General features: G+C 46.0%; 2 protein-coding genes across 3 annotated transcripts in view; one reads left to right on the top strand and one right to left on the bottom strand.

Moving 5' to 3' along the window:
* Positions 1–4997, bottom strand: part of xpr1a (xenotropic and polytropic retrovirus receptor 1a) — a 65877-nt gene extending 60880 nt beyond the window's left edge. Inside the window, exon 1 of the mRNA XM_056603546.1 lies at positions 4579–4997. Within this exon, the coding sequence (XP_056459521.1) occupies positions 4579–4647 (69 nt within the window). The 5' untranslated portion in view covers positions 4648–4997. The remainder of the gene's footprint in view (positions 1–4578) is intronic.
* A 761-nt stretch (positions 4998–5758) lies between these two features.
* acbd6 (acyl-CoA binding domain containing 6) overlaps positions 5759–20000 on the top strand; it is a 45281-nt gene continuing 31039 nt past the window's right edge. The window contains exons 1-6 of one of the 2 annotated variants that reach the window (XM_056604422.1): positions 5759–6383; positions 6879–6943; positions 7457–7553; positions 9750–9817; positions 13615–13720; positions 15870–15959. In XM_056604422.1, coding sequence (XP_056460397.1) covers positions 6102–6383; positions 6879–6943; positions 7457–7553; positions 9750–9817; positions 13615–13720; positions 15870–15959 — 708 coding nt within the window. In that variant the 5' untranslated portion in view covers positions 5759–6101. The remainder of the gene's footprint in view (positions 6384–6878; positions 6944–7456; positions 7554–9749; positions 9818–13614; positions 13721–15869; positions 15960–20000) is intronic. The other variant, XM_056604423.1, reaches the window with a different exon arrangement.

Raw genomic sequence — 20000 nt, 5'->3', positions numbered from 1 at the left:
ATATACCCCCCCCCCCCATCAGCCAGGAGCCCGGCCCGGTCTATTCTCTGGCCAGTCCTGCGAGCCCTGACTAATAGCTGAGACGACAAAATACACTAGCGAGGCATCTATCAAGATGGAGGCATTACCATGGTGATCGCATTCCCCATTGGGGAATAGAGGCTGAGCCGGCAGCCTCATAGTCACAGAGCAGTAATGAAACCTGTGCAGACAATAAGGGGAACACAGCCTAATGGGGCGTATCACTATCAATCTGAATATGACACTGATGTATGGACTACAGCATTATGAACATAATGCCCCATGTCACACGTGTTCCCGGCAGGCTAGTGGCCCTATGCCTTGCCGCAGTCGGTCACCTGTAGACTGGATGCGTTGACCCTATCATGGGATGCGATAATTGCATGTTGTTCCACCTCAAGGCGATCCTTAGGATAAGCGATCGTTCGACAGCACTGGCTGAGTGAGGAGGACTTCTTCAGAGATGCTTGAGATCTGTCGCTGGGAGGACATGTTTGGTGTTGGTTGAGTGACTCCAACTGCTCAAGTAGATCCACACAGTGGGTGTGTGTGTGTGTGTGTGTGTGTGTGTGTGTGTGTGTGTGTGTGTGTGTGTGTGTGTGTGTGTGTGTGTGTGTGTGTGTGTGTGTGTGTGTGTGTGCGTGCGTGTGTGTGTGGACTGCGGAGCCTCGTTAGGCGGCTCTGTCAACCTCCGTCGGGGATCACGCTGAATCCCTGCAGGTCGGTGCAAAGTGGATCCTTTTGGATGGGGTGAGGGAAGAGGGGAGGAGAGGGTGAAAAAAAAAGAATAAAGAGGAGGGGAGAAGGAGGAGGAGGAGGAGGGGGAGGAGCGTAGGGGGCAGATCTGGTCTGGGACCAGATGTCCTCCCAGCGGGGGGGGGAGGGAGGATGAGGTGAGAGATGGAGGGTGAGAGAGAGGGAGGGGCGGAGGGGATCTCAGCAGTTGCCATGCCATCCCCGTTGTAAACATGATGCCCGTTGGACAACATTAACATGCCCATAAATCACACTGCGGACATTTCAGATGGTACTTTGTTTCAAACGTTTGAACACTCAAAGGGATATTCATAACTGTTTTTTAAACCTTCATAACAAAATCATGTCCCAGACACATTTGAATAAAAGGGAGAAGCAATGATTAACCTTTGATTATTTGAACCAATAATCCAATTGAACCCTTTCCTTGTACCACACAGGTAGCTGTTGCTGATTTTGAATAACATTACCTAGCTAGTTTGAATTGCAAATGGGTGCCTGTACAAGCATTCTCCTGTATGATTAGACTGCAGCAGAAAAAATAACATAAGGACCTTTTTTCTGCCTCTCTCTCTCTCTCTCTCTCTCTCTCTCTCTCTCTCTCTCTCTCTCTCTCTCTCTCTCTCTCTCTCTCTCTCTCTCTCTCTCTCTCTCTCTCTCTCTCTCTCTGATTGGCAGTGAGGCCCTTGCTCTCTCACAGTAATACATTTTCCTTTTTCTTTCATGTTGCTCTCTAAAGAAATGACACCGCCAGTCCAAGCAGTCAGACGAACAGAGTGACAATGATTAAACTTGTTCCACATCGACATCAGGGTTTAATAGAACCCATCCCTATTTCCTTCTAACAATCTGGTTGCTTGCTTTAACCAATGGACTCAGCGGGCAAACAATACCAGGCCTACATACTAAACAGCTATTTTGCATACAAGTATGAACCTAAAGCCCTGTAAAATAACTAACAGGCGGTCTCTTATCATTCAATCGCTTTGCCAATGCCCTCCGCATATCTTTCTTATTAGCACTGAGCTGGTGGTGCTTTGGACTGCGCCTTGTTCCAAGTCCTTTATAAAGCACCATTTGAAGCCATTGACCAATCAGGACAGTCAGTTACAATTTCCCACACAATGGCGTCCTCTAAAAATAGGAGCGCAGGGAGAGACGGTGTTGTGGGCTGTAGGTTAATTAAGCTGGTTGGCCCATTAAAAGCGGAGGAAACACATAAAGCCACAGCCACTTTGGACGTAGACGGCTCAACGATTGTGCGCATGAGCACAGACCTGCACGCGCACACACAGTGAGCATCGCACATTTCACCGCATTAGCAGTGATGACTTACTACCAGAATATTGCCCAAGACAAGCCTGGTAGGGTACTTAGCAGGATGCTGCTGAGGAAGAGCAGATGCTAAACAAAGCTTACCATGGGAAAATACAGGTGAAATATATATATGTACGATTATTCGATTTTGTCTTACATTTTAATTTGTGAAGGACAAATGCATCATGGTATGTTATGTATCTTATTTCATATTTTTGGTGCATTGCTATATCTGCCACAGTGCTCTAATTAGGACTCCCTCTTTACCAAAGGAAAGGTCAAAGCAAGACTGATAGATGTTCAGCTATGAATTCCCAGGATAGCGTCGGCCTGCTTAAATTGTTCTTGGCTTATGATTATCAATTAGATTTACTTTTCAGACCTATTTATAAAAATAAGGCCTGCTGCTTTTTTAATTCCTAACCCAAGCCAAAAACATTGTGCTCTGAGCTAAGCAGGTCTGTCTACATCTTGTTGCATCAAATCCTTGATTGATATACGTCTACTTAGTCTGCAGGTGTTTTACAGCATTGCACCAACAGCTTTAACACAGGTAACAGATTGCTGTCACACGTTTGCAAAAACTAGGCCTATTCTATTTTTTATAATAATGTTGGTTTGCAGTCTAAATAGAAAGATGCCAAATGAATGCCCAGTATAGGAATATTGATCATGTAAATGGCTATATGATATTTCATCGATATCATTCAGCCCTAACCTCAACATCGACAATTTATAACTGAACTATGTCGTAACAATTACAGCCAAATTTCCAGTAGTGACCATTGTTTAAAAAAACATTAATCTTTTCTAAATGCGATGTATGACATGGATACCAATAACTAAATCCATACAAATAAAAATAAGCGATTTATTATGGCTGACATTGCAGTGTCCAGCACCACATATTATACATTAATAAATCATTCATCACTGCACTTGAATCCATTGTATCTAAACTGGTATTTCTTTTGAGGGTTATTACTTCAATTGATGGCACAATAAAAGTAACAATAATTATCCATAACTATAAGTAAACATCAAGACATATTGAAACCAATAGGAACAGAAAAATACAAAAATAAAAATACAATCCATAAGCACCATCCATCTCAGGTCAGCATCTGAGCGTCAAGCCAAACACTGGAGGTGTAAAATGGCTGTCCCTCATTTCACTACCTTCACTGTCTGAAGATACAATAAGCATAGGCAACACATAGAGAAAATTTATTTCTATATTATATTGTATATCAATCTATTTGTGTTTGCAGAAACTGTTGGGCTGCATCTGGTGAATCATATTGATTGACAATCATTGAACTCGGAAAGACAAACCATATTACAGATGTAGTGAAACGTTCAGCTTGATGATGAACACCAGGGCTTGTTTTCAGATTGAACGCTGATGCTCTGAGCCTGGGCTGAAAGCGAGGAAGCAGCCTGCTGAGGTTGAGCAGAACTGGTCTTTGTCTATAATTCATAGAGCTAAATGGAATGAAGCAGGCAACCCTGTCACTTGGTGTCTGCACTCTGGTTCCTAACAGGGAAATATATCACAAAAGTGCATCACCTAACAAAGACCCCCTGCTTGTCCAGTCCCAAACACTGCACTAAAAAAACAAGAGACCCCAGAAACTGTCTGGGCTTTTTAAAAAAGATATACATTTACAGTTGTTTTTTTGTGTATTTATATTTATAGCAGCTAATTCGTGGTTTGAATGAAGAATGGGAAGAAATAATATCAGACATGATTAGAATTCCTTCAATTGGGAAATCTGATTGTCCGTTTGCTCATTTTCTTGAATAAATGATTGACGATTGGTCGATCAGCATGGGGTTCAAAAGCCCTGTGCTATATTTAAAAAATCTATTTTGAATTCTGAAAGACTGAGGATGTTATTTTTTCCATCATATACCATATCGAATTGTCTTTTTATAGTTATAGAGCAATTGTAACATATTGGGAATAGAAAATAAGATGTATTAAATATACATATATATATATATATAATAAATCGTATTATTATATATTCATACTAATAATCAACGATCAAATATATGAATACATCAAAAATTACTTTACCTTATCTAGAAAAAATATTTACAATAATGACATAAGATAAATAAATCGAATTGTATTACTATATACATGTAATATATATTTACATCTCTGTAAAATTGGCATGTCTTCCACATAAATGCTAACCCTGGCTCCCAGCAACAGACGTCTACACAACATTTACCTATAAACAATAGGTCCGCCTTATCTTGGCGTTCTCTTTATTGCTTTGGAACTAGGGTCAAAGTCAATTGGTAAGAAATCTATGAACAAAAGAAAGCTCTTATACCAGTCGTATTATGTCATTTTATGATTAGAATAAATCGGAAATTGGGAAGGAAGGTGCGCTTGAATGAGTTTCGCATACGTTGAACGGAAGTAATAAGGAGACATCTTCCTTCAACCACAATGAAACAACAATTTACCTCATATTGAAGATACTGTTTCCTCCACTCCGGAGTGATATGGGATGAAAGATGCTCCGCGAATTTCATTTTGCCGGAACAAGTATCCCCCAAACCTCCGTAAATCCGAGTGCGACTGTCCCCTTCCCTGTTGACGCGACTTTTGTTATTTCAGTCAACTTGCTGCACGGCACGCGTGCGTCAGCCCGGCTCACTTGCTTCCTACACTACTTCGTCCCAGCAAACATTATTCCACGGAGATAACGTCCCGCATGCTAGCCTATTCCGTAGGAGGGATGTCTGTGAGAGCGTTTCCTCTTTTGACAGGTGGTATGAGGACAAAAACAACGGTGCCGGTGAGGAAGGCGGTCAGCGACTTTTCTCGGTCCCAGCCTGGGCAGGTCTGGGCACGGTGCGGTCCGCCATCGTGTTGAGGAAGAGCAACGTGGTTGCGTCAGCGTGCCGCGCCGTGACCAGAGGCTTTCCTGGACGCAACTCTGTAAATTAGTGTTGACAACGTTCGAAAATAAAAGTAGCAAAGGGGTGCAATACACATTATTAAAAATGATACAATTCTGGATTGTTTGACTTTCGGTTTCTGTTCCTCGTGTATGTAGCAGTCACTTTATTTTATATACTTTAATTGTTAAGTCGTTCGGTTTGAGGGCAAGGTTGAGGGATTCAATCAATAATAAATAAACATAAAAACTCAAGGGCAAATAAATGTGAAAAAAATTGTAGGCCTACGTATTGAGGTTCTGACTGTCACTGTGTGTTACACTATTCGAGTCATAACCACGTTCATTACCACATTTATAGATTAATTTATTTCCTACGTTTCTTCTTTATTTCGAATAGCTTATAAAAAAAAAGAGCCTAAAAACATATCGGCTGTATAGGCAGTTGATCGTTTCGTTATTGGCATCAGTTATCAACCACCTGTAGCGAGAAGACTGGTTGAATCAAGGCAGAGATGAACGGTTCAGGTGTATGCCGGTGAACGCGCAAAAAATACATTCGTTGTTGGACTTATAGTGACATCTGCTGGAATTTATAGATAACACAACCACCTTACATTTTCTTTAAGCGCTTACAACATGTAGGCTATACCATTTTATTTGATGGAAGCTGACGCCCAGAAGATAAAACCATGTTGACAAATTAGCCGCTATAATATGTAGATGGGTTTTTGCAAAGATATCGATATTTTATTTTGTAAGGGCTGATTCCTAAAATGTACGTTTTGCATTGATTCTCCGATATATTGGAACAAATCCAGGATTTAAAATCAGTTCTAGGGATCGGCGAGATTCTACTGACGATATTAGTTTGTTGCGAAATGTAAACAGAACTATTGTTCCTGGTCGTGTTTCGACGGTCTTCTTAGAGGGCTGGACCGAAGACGGACCGCTCGTACAAACAGTCCGACTTGGGAAACATTCCTAATGCTAAAGGATTAAGGGGCTACGTTGTAAATCTTCCTTATCGGATGCTTTTGACGTTTTAGCCTTGCTGAATATTTCCACATTATCACGGTTTAAATAATGGCATCTCGGTCGCCATCGTCCTCGCCCGATTCGGCTACGGGTTCAGGTACTGATCCGGCTCGGCCTGACACAGGAGAGCCCCTCGGCGGGGCTGGTTCAGATTCCGACGACTCGTCTCTGGATCTTGCGAGATTTGACTGTGGTGCAGCCGATGTAGGCGACCGACTGGAAGGAGAAGAGCTGGAAGAGGAATTCCAGGCAGCTGCGGACCGCGTAGGACAGCTGGTTCAGACGGCCAGTAGAGACCAGCTGCTCTACCTGTATGCCCGCTACAAACAGGTGATGACCAGGGTCATATGCCAGCGTGACAATGCAGAACCTTATTACTATCCTTCCTAACGCGTATGATGGTCAGATCTTACCAACGCGACATTTAACCTCCACTCACATTACTTTATCTGGTTTGAGCGAAGGCAATACGGTCCAGGACAAGGATATCCCTAAGAACCGTTTAATCTATCCTTATTTTTTACTGTCGTACAGCCCTCAATACGTCACATGATTGGATGTCTTCATAACGTCCGTCTGGTGGAGGAGATAGCGCAATAAACGGACATAAACAGTAGACGCTGGCCAGACAACGACACACTGACAGTATTTGTGCCTAGAAAGTAAACACACCACACAAACCGCTTGCAATGACGACATTTGGTACAAGCATGCTCTGATCATAATAGTAATAATAATATAGTTGCCTGTAACTTCACAATATGTTGACAAGTTCCCCTTCTAATAGAAAACACTCATTCATTTACATGTATTTTGTGTTGACAGGTCAAAGTAGGAAAGTGCAATACATCGAAGCCAGGCTTTTTTGACTTTGAAGGACAGAGGAAATGGTATGTTTTGTTTTGAACAATGTATGTAATGAATAAACTGGACAATGATGTGATCAATAGTATTCAAGCCAATGCAATTACTATTGTTGCCAAGTAAAACCTATGACAGCATTGTAGGCACGTGAATCCTACAATATGTCACATGTTTTGGTCATTGAACAATGAGGCACTAGCCTTACTCTTTGGTATAGGGGTTATACATCTATATAAGCTATACATCAGACCAAATGTTCTGACAAACTCAGTAGAAAACTTCACGCTATTATGCCTAGAAACTACCAAGTAATGTATATTTTTATTATTGGCTATTTAGGCAATTATACCCTGTTACAACGTCAGGCCACTATGTCAATGATGAATATGATGTATAATAATTAAATATTTCTAAATATCAAAAAGGAAGGTGCGTGATGAACAACCATTGCTTTCCTACTGTTGCCATGTCAGTGTAGTAACAGGTCTCCATTCCGCAAATGACCCATCCACCTCATGTTAATGCCATGTGTTCTTTAGGCAAGCGTGGAAGCAACTGGGAGACTTGGAGTCAGAACAGGCAATGCAGGAGTACATCTCCTGTGTCAATACTCTGGACCCTGAAGGAACCCTGAAGGTGATAACAAGCTCAGTTCTCGCACTATATGACTATATAGAGGATTATAATAAACACAAGCAGAGCATGTGTTGTGTGCTATAAAGATGAAATATGATGACACAACTTTGAGGAAATGGTTTATTTAAAGCTGGTGTTTTTTTATACAATTCAACACATTGGCCATAAGATGTCACTGTCACACAGTTTAACCTAAGACCAGACAAGAATACAGAAATGCTATTGAAAGTCATTTTTGTTATTTTGTGATTGGTGTTTTCAGGGTTTTTTTGTTTGGTGTCTGTTTGTGTGTCGGTTCATGGGCAAAAAAAATATTTTAATCTTCCATCGCTGTGTTTTTGTGTGGGATTTGATGTAGGGAACAACAGCGAAATGTAACCATGGATACACTTACCTTTGGGAAGGGAAAATGAAACAGTGGAATCATTTAGCTTTGACAACAACAACCTTCCGAGTTCAGCAATGGGTAGTGGAATATGTTTGACTGTGTTGGAATACGTTACGTCAAGAATGGTGTAATATACAAAGTGCTATGTGATGTATGATGAAAGAAACAAATCAGTCAAACAAACCAAATCCTGCAAAAGTAAGAAATATATTGGTAGCTGAAATTATTATGAGTCATGACATGGAACATTTTCACTGGGTCGGCAGAAAGGTACGATTCATAAGGGCGTTATCCAACCTTTTCCAATTGTCAATGTCTCATTGGAGATCTATGCAGCTAGAGTCTGCTTAGCGAGAATAGCCTTTCAGATTTGTCCACATTTCCTAGTTCTAGGCAGATTTTTTTTCCGTTTCCAATAGGACAAAGTACGATTAAATTACATAATGGATTCTCCCCATCGCATCATTTAAGGGCCTTTATGCTACACTTTAGGAAGAGATATACTTGCTATATCTTTGCCTTAGCAATGTGTTTGTTTTCCCCGTTGGTTTAAAGATAATGTTACCTGTATGCAGGTCCATCCCGTTGTCTGTTTTAGTGATTAGCCTATATGCCTCTGTGGCTTTCTTCTCTGTTTGACTCGCCCACCCACGCCCCCCCTACCCCCCCTACTTCAATAGCGCTTCGATACCGCCCTCCCTGCGTCTCCGCCTCCCCTCTTGTCACCATCTCTTTTCTTCATCGCGCCCATGTTCCCCTACAACCCCACCCTCTCCCACCCCCTCACATTCACCGTCCCCCCAGACAATGTAGGTGTCAGCCAGCATCAGGCCCCGTACCCCCCACGTGTGACAGGTGGTCTTTCTCTGCCACTTTAGCTTCGAGGGGGTGCAGCGACGGGCTTATCCCGGCACCCTGGCAGTCACACAATACCGAAGCAGGAGACGGGCCGGGAAGGCCGGCCAGCACAATCGCACAAATGCCACCCAGCCGCCCCCTTGTCTATTATGAATAGAGAACTGATTGTATTAGAGTAAGCGGAGTGCCACGGCAGTGCAGGGCGGCCATGCAGTTTGTTTTGTAGAGTACGGTATAAGTGTGGTGTGTGTGTGTGTGTGTGTGTGTCTGGGAGGGGGGGGGGGGGTGCTTTGAGAGAATAATAGCCAGCAGACATTGACCTCTATCCCTGGCTCTATTGTTGAGCGGATGCTGACGTTCTGTTATATTGTAGTGCTGAGGTTCAGGGGCCGGTGCATCAGCGAATAGTCTGTCCTCACCAAGTGAATTAGGTCGGGACTCCGAGACACGCGCCCCCCCTCGGCCCCTTGTGCTCGTCGCGTTCCTCACATAAATGCCGTCTAATCAGATTTAGTTGGGGCTTCTTTTGTAAGTCACGAGCGGGAAGGGAACCATAAACGAGGCAATAAAGAACGGGCCATCCCCAACTGTCTTGTGCAAGCTAAAAAAAAAAGCGTATAAGAGATTAACAAGAGTCCAAATACCGAGTGTATTGTTAACGTTGTTGTCGTGCATGGTTGTAACAAGTGTATCACCAGTGAGGTCATGTCTGTCCAATGCACAAGCTGTGTAGTAACAATATCTATATATATAAATATATATAAAACTAAAAATAAATATTGGCTCAGGTGGGCTAGCCAAATTGGCTAAGCTAGACTGGACCAAGTTAGACTACAATAATTAAGACAAGAAATAAAATCCAAAAGCTGCGGTTGAGTTATTTGTATGTGTGTGAAGCAGTGTATCTGTGCCCTTGTGCCCTAACGATGTAGTTTTTGTTTGTACCACAGGGCGCAGAGAAGAGAACGGGCTTCGGCGGTCCGGCAGTCAGCTCTTTGTACCAGGAAGAAACTATCAGGTATTGACATGAAAACTACCGAGGCAATAATTCACAATACATTATGATGACTCTCAGACAACAATGTTGTTGTTTTCCTGAACAGCCCCACCTTCTGTTTGTGTTATACCGTATACAGACCATTTATAACAAATGGTTCATCTTGTTTATGTCTGATTGCTGGCCGAGGTGGTTCAGCCATTTTAGTATTTATATTTGTTTGTCGCACAGTTTTAAATTTTCTGGTCGCCAGCATGATTACTTATACTTATTTGGCTTCGGTATTTTTTCTGAAGCTCTTAATTTGTATTCATTCATGACATTTTTGCATCCTCACTTGGTTTGTTTTTGTTTAGAATTCCGCTTCTTATTCACTGAAGGCCAATACTCTGTGGCCACCAGACTCACTTGGCGTATCGGAGTAAATCCAACAGACCATGGCTGCGTTCAGGGGCTGGAGATCGGTTCCACTTGTGATTTATGTTAATGGAAAACATTCTCCATTTACTCTTGCCTGACAGACCTACTCATGCTTAAAAAGCTCATCTTCATTTCAATGAAAAAAGGTGCTCTTTTGGAGATGAAAACCAGACGGGCGAACCATGCAGGTTCTCCTGCTAAATGGCTGTAAGTGATTAGTATGCATGGTGGGGAGGGGAGGGGAGGCGGCGAGGGTTTCCCCTGTTTAATTGCGTTTTACGGTGTGTGTGTGTGTGTGTGTGTGTGTGTCCGAGGGGAGTCTCGTGAAGCAGAGAGTGTAGACGGCGGCACACTCCCAGGTGGGCAGTACCCATGGCGATGGCCAATGCCAAGCCTTGTCCCGAGAGAGACCAGGAAGTGGGAAGTCATTTACATGGCCCGACACTAGTCACTAGTCTACATAAACACACACACGCATACAAGCACACACGCATACAAGCACACACACACACACGCATATTTTCCATCTAAAACTGAGCATAACCTGCTGGAACAGTCACACTCACTGCTCCACTGCATTCTAATTTCCTCTTATTAACATACTGTTGCACACAAGCCCATCACACTCTCTCACACACACAGGTGCACACACACACACACACACACACACACACACACACACACACACACACACACACACACACACACACACACACACACACACACACACACACACACACACACACACACACACACACACATATTCAGATGAAGGCTGATGCATGCACGCATGCAGGGACCTACTTTGTATTAAACAGCAACACACCTGTTAACCAGGCCGGGAGTTAATTGCATTGCTTTCTCATCTCAATATTGTTGTGTGTGTGTGTGTGTGTGTGTATGTGTATACGGTGCGTATTGACAAAGCGAGATTGATTGGCGCTATCTCTGGGCCAGTGAGCAGAGCCATGTGATTGAGGTGTATTTGAATGGCACATTTGTGATTCTCTCATACTCATGCAAGGGGTCGGCTCCCTAACACAGGCAGCATTGTTGTTGGGCGACCTGAAAACAACTTGTTGGAAGACGCTGCGCTTTATTTCCATAGGATCTTTCTACTTGTTGGCCTTGGCTGGGGGGTGGGACGGCTGAACATGTTGAGCGTGTGGGGCCTATAGGGGATGTGATGATGGATGGTATAGTTGTATGTGTGTGGGTGGGTGTGTGTGTGTGTTTGCATGATGGATGGTGTGGCTGCAGTGTTGATCAGTAGAGCCCAGGCCAGGTAGATGAGTGTTCCTCGCTACTGTGGCCAGTGTAGGCTGATGGATGAAGGACATATCTGCCAGTACACCAGGCTGGAGAGAGAGAGACACACACACACACACACACACACACACACACACACACACACACACACACACACACACACACACACACACACACACACACACACACACACACACACACACACACACACACACACACACTAAACCCTTGGTAGCCAGCTGGTGGGATGACAGAGTAGCGTGTGACCTTCCCAGCATGCATTGCGAAACTGTTGATGTCACATCGTTTATAGGGCTGACATTAATCATGAGTTTGTTTATGGCCTATGTGCTTCTTTCTTTGTGTGTGTGTGTGTTTGTATGGGTATGTGTGTTGCATGTTATCTTCTTAGTAAAATATGTGTGGTTAAACAGCATCTCATTTTAGTTTAGTTGATTGTGTATGCTAATTAGGCGTGTGTTTCTGTGTGTGTGTGTGTGTGTCTGCACGTGCACATTGGCACATAAATGTGAGCGTCTGTCATGTGCCCGTCGGGCCGGTCCTGTCTTCCCATCAATGGAAGACTGATGTGCTGGCCTATTGATTAGTTGCCGCGGGAGACGGATGGCGGCCACACGACAGAGACACTCGGGGTCAACGTGGCCATCAGACGAGGAAGTGGGTGTGGCCCTGCCTGGAAGCTCATGAATAAACATGACGCTGGTAATCAGGGGGATGCAAATGAATGTGCTCATACGTAACCTGGCGGTGATAAAAGTGTAATGAGTTATTCATAATTCATCACTGGCTGATGAGGTGGTGTGTGTGTGTGTGTGTCTGTGTCTGTGTGTGTGAGAGCACATGTGTTTTTATAGGATCAGTAGTAAAGGCACAATAAGTGGATCTGGGAGAAGAAGTAGCACGCTAAAAACTAATATAAAAGAACTGAAGAAGAATGCTTGGGAAAAAACACTGAATACCCCACATGCAATATAAGAATTGTAAATTATGTATTTTTTTGAAGTATCATCCATTTTATTCACTTGCCAATAGTAGCAATTGGCCCTATTGCCCCTGTTATGGATATATTTTTATTTTCACTATTTGTAAAGATCTATTGCTCTTCACTCTACATGATGGGCTGGATTGTGATGGGTGGGTGGCCAATTAAAGGCATACGTTGTCAAAACAAAACCCAAATCATAAATGAATATGAAACATTAATGCGGCACACATGTGTGTCGCTGGCCATTGATCTTATTTGTTAAGCACAGCGAAGCATTCGCTATTCATCATCATGTGGTCAATGGAACTACACCATTAATAATAATAATAATACAAACACAATTAGCATGGAGATATTCCCTTGGCCCCAAACCAACACAGGCACATAGGGGGGATGAGATCCTGGTCGCCAGAGGTATGGGAGGCCAGGGCTGGTTGACCAGGGGCTGGGACAGACTGGGGCGACTGGCCTTGAAGCAGACTGTTGGCATGGCGAGAGCAGGGGGGCTGAAACCTATCTGAGGTTGGGGAAGGGGGGGAGTGGTGGTCTCTCAGACAATGGTGCACTAAATTCAATTAATCTGAATGGCCAGCGGTGGTAAGGGGAGGGGAAGGCGTAAAGCTCCAAATGAGATTTGCCCTCCATCACCACACAAGCCCCCCCCCCCCCATCCCCACCCGAACAATCCAAACACACCCCGTGCCTGCTCCCTTCACCCAGCCCCCATCACACACACACACACACACACACACACACACACACACACACACACACACACACACACACACACACACACACACACACACACACACACACACACACACACACACACACACACACACACACACACACACACACCGTGGGCCCTGCCCTGCCCCCCCCCCCCCTGTTTGGCAGCAGGTGATTAGAACCAGATATAATCAGGAGGGGAGGACGCGGTGTGTGCGTACATGGCTGTACGCCGGCCTTCCCCAGGGACGCGGCACGCGTTGCCGCCGCCATCTCGTGCCGCCATTTTGTTTTTACACCCGTGCACCCTCGTCCAAACAGATGCCCTTTTTCAGAGCATAACAACTTGACTCGTTCAAACTCTCGTTTTGTTTTTCTTTGTCCCCCCCCCCAGGGAAGAGGATAAGAACATCTTCGACTACTGCAGGGAGAACAACATGGAACACATCGGCGCGGCCATCAGCTCGCAGAAGGTGGACGTCAACGCAAAGGACGAGGAGGTAACCACGCCGACGAACGACTGTTTCAGCTGCGTTACCACGGCAACTTGACTGCACCTGCTAAAAGCTCCAAAGCTTAAGAGAGGACATGAAGGAAATAACCCTATGAAGCAGATAGGGGACATCGAGATTTGCAGTGTGTGTCAATGTGTGCAGGTTGTTCATGTTGGAAGACCTGATGAGTTCCATCCGCTCACACTCGGAACCCTTTTCCCTGCCGGGAACGCATGGTGCAGAATTAACCAGAAGGAAGTGGATGAGCAGGGAAACAATCAACAAAATCCACATAAAGAACCCATTGACCAATCCCGGACGCACCGCGTTCCTCCGGTGGACATTCAATTGCGGTTGAATTTGTAGAAGTGTTGACATGGGGTCGGCCGGCACTACCTCATGCGGCTCCCTGATGTACAATCCATACGTTTTTAAAAGGGCTTCTTAAGCTATTACCCACCTCAGGTACTTCCTGATGCGAGTCCCTCATTCATCTGGTCGGTTCGATCCCCCTCTTCCTCTCCCAGCCCTCGGCCATTCCTCAGAAGAACAGCCCCCCCCCCCCCCCCCCCCAAGTCTAACAGCAGATGGATGGGGGTCCTGGGTAGAAAAGAGCTTTGTCGGCCAACTGCCATTGTTGTTGATGCTGTGGTTCATCCACTAGGGTGCAGTACAGGCGTCCTCACCAGCAGAGGGCAGTGGTGAAGTTTGATATTCATGCACAACGCTTTGCCAGGAAGCAGTGGAGGTGATCGTGTGTGTCTGTGATACATCCACTGTGTGTGTGTGTGTGTGTGTGTGAGAGACAGAGACCGCGTCAGTGTGTGTATATATACCAGTGTGTTTGTGTTTGAGGGGAAAAGAGATGGTGGAAGTGTGTGTAAAAGTACGCTAGATTAAGAGTGTACCACTTCTTTGTAACTCTCCAAACCTGCTACACTACAGAGTACGTCCTCAATGTATCTACCTCCTTTCGCCCTGATAAGACAGCAGTTTGACGACTCTATGAATGTATGGAAAACTATTGGTTTAAAAAAGATGGCAACTCAAGCATGGTTAACTTGTCTTCTTTACATTCCAAAATTCAGGAAAAGCTGAACTTTCTGACAGCAATAGGCTACTTTCCTTAAACCATAACAAATCATGATGTTATACAGGTGGGATGACCGTCCTAGGGGGAGAACTGTGCGGTGATGATGGCAGTGAAGCATGGTCCACCAGAGAGATGGAGAGAGGCGGGGAGAGTGGAAAGAGAGGGATGAACCAATTGGTATTCAGGCCTGGCTCATAAATATCCATTTTAACGCAGCCATGGTGATCAATATGATTTAAGCAACGGAGAAGGACTCGGGGAGTTTGCTTTACCTAATTGGCCTGACTGAAAAATGGGCTTTCATGGATTTGTAAGCGTGAGAAGCACTGAGCAAAAGAGTTTAGCTCCAGTGTGCTTGCATGTATGCATGCATGCAGGTGTGTGTGTGTGTGTGTGTGTGTGTGTGTGTGTGTGTGTGTGCGTGTGCGTGTGCGTGTGCGCGCGTGCGTGAGGAGAAAGTAGGGAGTTGCTGATTAGGGTCTGTGCTGGTTTTGTTGTTCCACAGCCCGCCATCCATCAACGCTCTACAGACTGTGTGTGGGTGTCTGCAATTTGTTACAGAATCTGTAGGTCCACGCCAGGACCTGCTGAACTTGCACCTCACGCACGCACGCGCGCGCGCAGTAATCTGGTATTTCCCTTGCTCTGTGGACAGGGTGTGTGTGAGCATGTGTGGAAGAGGTCAAGTGGGTCTGAAGTGGTGATTATTGCTGAATTCCATGTTTCCTTGGAAGCAGAGGGTCTCGTCGTTGGGCAGCGATCTGCTTAGCAGAATGAGAGGCCGGGAGTGCGGCTGGGGGCTACACAGTAGACACATTCACAGAAGACTCATTTTCTGATAGCAGCCGTAAATGCACAACGTTTGATCGTTTTCCCAGGAGTTGACTTGGCATGGGAAGATTTTGTTTTTTTCCCCTTCATTCACAATGTTAAAAGAAAAGTGTATAGATTAAGAGATAATAGGAATCTACAAAGTATAAGATAAAAACATGAATAATGTGGTAACAGCTAAAACATGCGGATAAAATGTGTGTGTGTGTGTGTTTGTTTTTTTGTGTGTAGGGTCGGGCATTGCTGCACTGGGCCTCTGACCGAGGACATAAGGAGCTGGTTTCTCTACTACTGCAGCACAAAGCGGATATCAACAGTCAGGTGAGAGCAAGTCTGTTTTCTTTCTTTCTCTTATGTAGGACCTGAAACAGTCATAGAAAAGCCGGGCTGTTCAGCAGAACAGCCCAGCAATCAGTTTTCACATTCTCCTTTCTGTGATTCCTCCCATGAGCTCCAAAGCAGGGTTGATATCAACCCATGCCTGGCTTTACCGCCAACCAACCTCTGTCGTTTGTTATTCTGAGATTTGTGGCATGTATCATCATCATCATCATCATCATCATCTAATTTAGCAATATCCTTCTCTGAACACCCACGTAATCTGTCCCTGAACAAACCGAATATATGCTTTGTCAATCTGAACAAACCCCTGGGTGTTTCCCCGGGTAATACTGCCTGGTGCGACTTGTTACCGGTCCTGAGCACCGGTAGACCTTTCTAAGAAGCTAAGAGCTCCTTCAGAAGACTTGTCCGGTGTCCACGCTCCGTTCATTACATACAGGGCAAGATGTTGCTTATGATCCCTCTGAGGGTATAGCTAAATTCTCCAACACAGTCCGGCTATACAGTGGCAGTCCTTTTGAATAAGTATTTCAGAACACCATCTCTCTCGCCGAACACCGTCCAATCCAGAAAAAGTTCCGTAAGCTTTAATTCCCTCGGTGGCCCCGGGACAAATCTCTGGCCCTAACCTACCCCCCCACTCAGAGGCTTTGGCAGCCTGAGTTAGCAGGTATCAGCGAGCCTCAGTCGTTTCAGCCGGGCGCTGTTTAACCACGCTAGGGAGGCTTTGGATTTGCGCCTTGCCTTTAGCGTTAAGCTGGCTCAGTCGCGCATCGGCGAAATGAATACGGTGTCCGCTGACCGCGGCCGTCACGACGCGGCCCAGGGTCCGGGGGGGGGGGGGGGGGGGGGGGCTTAAAATGTACCACGGAATCAATGGGAAGTAATCAGGCAAATTGTTTCACGTCGCTCCACCCACATCATCAGGACATTTCACAAGGGACCCTTTCTCTTTTGTGGCCCCCTAGTGTTGTGCTTCTGGGCGGGGGGGGGGGGGGGGGGGGCGTCTCGGCGTGGAGACGGGCGTGGTGAATGTCAGAGGGGTTCTAGGGTCAGATCAGAGAGAGATGAGAGGTGGTCATGGTATGACCATATGACTTGTGTCCTAGTCTTGTCCTAAGATCTGTGAGGAGTGTAGCCAATCAAAGAGAGAGTACAAGTCATTCTTCTATGACTGTCATATTTAAGGGATTCCAAAGCAAAGTAAAGATTAAGACCCATTTTCAAAGGGTGAGGTTTATTTATGGCAACCTATGCGACCTAATTAGGACCTTCCTCACTGCCCGCTGTACACGGGTGTCCGGTCGGATGCCTGAGGATAAATCCCTGCATCGGGTTCCCTGTTAGTGGGAAGCGGAGGAACTTTTGAACGGATTTATGAGGTGGCTTAAAGAAAATATAGATGGCTAAATCATACCACAGTGTCCCGCTGCCAAATCTTCCCTTGCTATTTAAAGCACAGGGAACAATATACTGCTCATTTAAAGCTGCTAGAAGGGCCCTCCACTTTTAACAGCGTTAAGAGCGGGGCGGCAGCAAAGCCATTTACGAGCCCTCCAGAACAAGAATTCAAGGACAAAACTTTAAACTTTGTTTGGGTAATTTCACATTTGAGTTTATTCAATAGCCACATCACTGGGCGGAGTGGGGGGTAAAAGTGCAGCTTTTCCAGAAGTGCGTGTCCACGAGAGTCTGTGCTGGGGATCAGTCTGCCCCCTAATCTGGTTTGACCTCCGCCAACTGCGCAGCAAGAGGTAAATAAAGATCAAACATGATTTATGTTTTAATTTGTTGATTAAAACAGGGCGAGGGAGGGGCTGGAGGGGGGGAGAGAGAGAGAAAGAGAGAGTGAGAGAGAGAGAGAGAGTGAGAGAGGGAAGGATTTAGGAGTGGGGAGAAAAAAAAATACCCCCCCCCCCCAGCAAAGTATTATTATTTGCTCGACAGCACAGGAAAATCGTTTGGAAATTAATCAACTGATTGTTCTTCAGTGAATTGTTCCCAAAGCGGGTAACCTGCATTAAAGGGCTGTTTGATAGTTAATCCTGGATCAAGGCTGGCAGGGGCAGGAGGTAGGCCTACAATAGGTAGCAGTGGGGCTGTTGAATGCCCAGATCACAGCCACACTGCCACCTGCCAGCAGCAGAGCGGGTCGTCTGCTCTGGTGCACATGCCCCCCCCCCCCCCCCCCCCCTCCCCCCCTTGGGCCCCCGCTTGTGCACCTATGGGGAAAAGTAGGCCAAACACTGTGGGAACTGTGGGAGTCCCCATGGGGTAGGAGAGAATGGTCCTTTTAATTATCATGATGTAAATGGAGGCAAGGCTTAATGACCGGACCTTCTTGCGTGCCTGAATGTATTTAAGCACATTAACAGGGCTCGGCTTTCTACTAATGGCATTCCATCATATCAGGGGAAAAGACGTGATGTAGGCCATGTAACAATAACACGAAATGAAAACGCCACTATTGTTTAGTTTGCAAACAATGTAAAAAAAAAAAAAAAAAAAAAGGCATTACCGGTTGAACCAGTGCCATTCAGCTGGGAGGAGACTAGGCTATCGTTTCCCCTTCTTGGTGTGTGTTCCTGTGGGTCCACTCACTGGGGGCATTCCTCCACGTAGACATGATAATCCTCTCAAACCATAGCTGTACCTTTTCCCCCACACACACACACACCAACACACACACTCGCATGCAACTTAGTGAGGCTGTTGGTCAGGCTCCCATTGGAAAGCCCTGCACTTCCTTAAGGCAACGGGGTGTAGTGTGACCGCAGGAGCCTGCGTCCACACGGAGGACGCGGCTATTGTTGACCGCCAGGATGCTATATGCGGGGGGATTACGGGCAGATATACCGGGGGCCCTTCACTCTGTGGGGGGGCGTCCTGCCTCTCCACGGGTCAGGAATGGCCTCGCACTCAGTCAGACTTAGTAGACAAACGCCTGCACAGGTAAACACTGTGGATTTGGGGATTAGGGCTAAGCCAACAGGGACGGAGCAGGTGAGACCCCGGAGTACACAACGCTGAAACAACAGTGAAGGGGGCGGGGGGGGGGGGGGGGGGGGGGAGACACTTAAGAGCGGGCTGTGGTTGGAGAAGTTGATCAGAGGAAGAGGTTTTGCTAGATGGCGCTCCTCAGCCAGCGAGTCATCCAGTTCCGTGACGTCTCCTCTATATCCTCCTCCATCTCTCTCTATATCCTCCTCCATCTCTCTATATCCTCCTCCATCTCCCTCTATATCCTCCTCCATCTCTCTATATCCTCCTCCATCTCTCTATATCCTCCTCCATCTCCCTCTATATCCTCCTCCATCTCTCTATATCCTCCTCCATCTCTCTATATCCTCCTCCATCTCTCTATATCCTCCTCCATCTCTCTATATCCTCCTCCATCTCTCTATATCCTCCTCCATCTCTCTATATCCTCCTCCATCTCTCTATATCCTCCTCCATCTCCCTCTATATCCTCCTCCATCTCTCTATATCCTCCTCCATCTCCCTCTATATCCTCCTCCATCTCTCTATATCCTCCTCCGTCTCTCTATACCCGTCTCCATCTCTGGTCTCTCCGTCTGTCTTTTTGCTCCAGTCCTCTACCCCCACCACCATCACCATCACCACCACCACCACCACCACCCCCCCCACCACCACCCCCCCCCCACCACCACCACCACCCCCCCCAGCAGCAGCACCACCACCCCCACCACCACCAGCACCACCACCACCCCCCCCAGCAGCAGCACCACCACGGCTGCCGCCCGGCTGCCTCCATGCTCTACTTTGTATTAAAACAACATGATCCATGGGGCGGGGAGGGCCACTCGCGCCACCGCTAATTCTAATTAATCCGGCGTGGCAGCGCGGCCGCAGCGGGGCCCGGCCGCTCTCAGTCTATCAGATAGAAATTCATAACTTAATTGAGGTCAGAGCCCCCAGCCCCGGCAGAACAAAAGTCTGCAGCCAGGAGCAGCGAGATCAATAGTAATAAATATCTGACTGGGGCCGGGCACCCGGCCC

Source organism: Gadus chalcogrammus, chromosome 12 (genome assembly GCF_026213295.1).
Source record: "Gadus chalcogrammus isolate NIFS_2021 chromosome 12, NIFS_Gcha_1.0, whole genome shotgun sequence".
Classification (NCBI taxonomy): domain Eukaryota; kingdom Metazoa; phylum Chordata; class Actinopteri; order Gadiformes; family Gadidae; genus Gadus; species Gadus chalcogrammus.
Note: the sequence above shows the minus strand (reverse complement) of the source record. Positions and strands in the feature narration are given on the sequence as shown.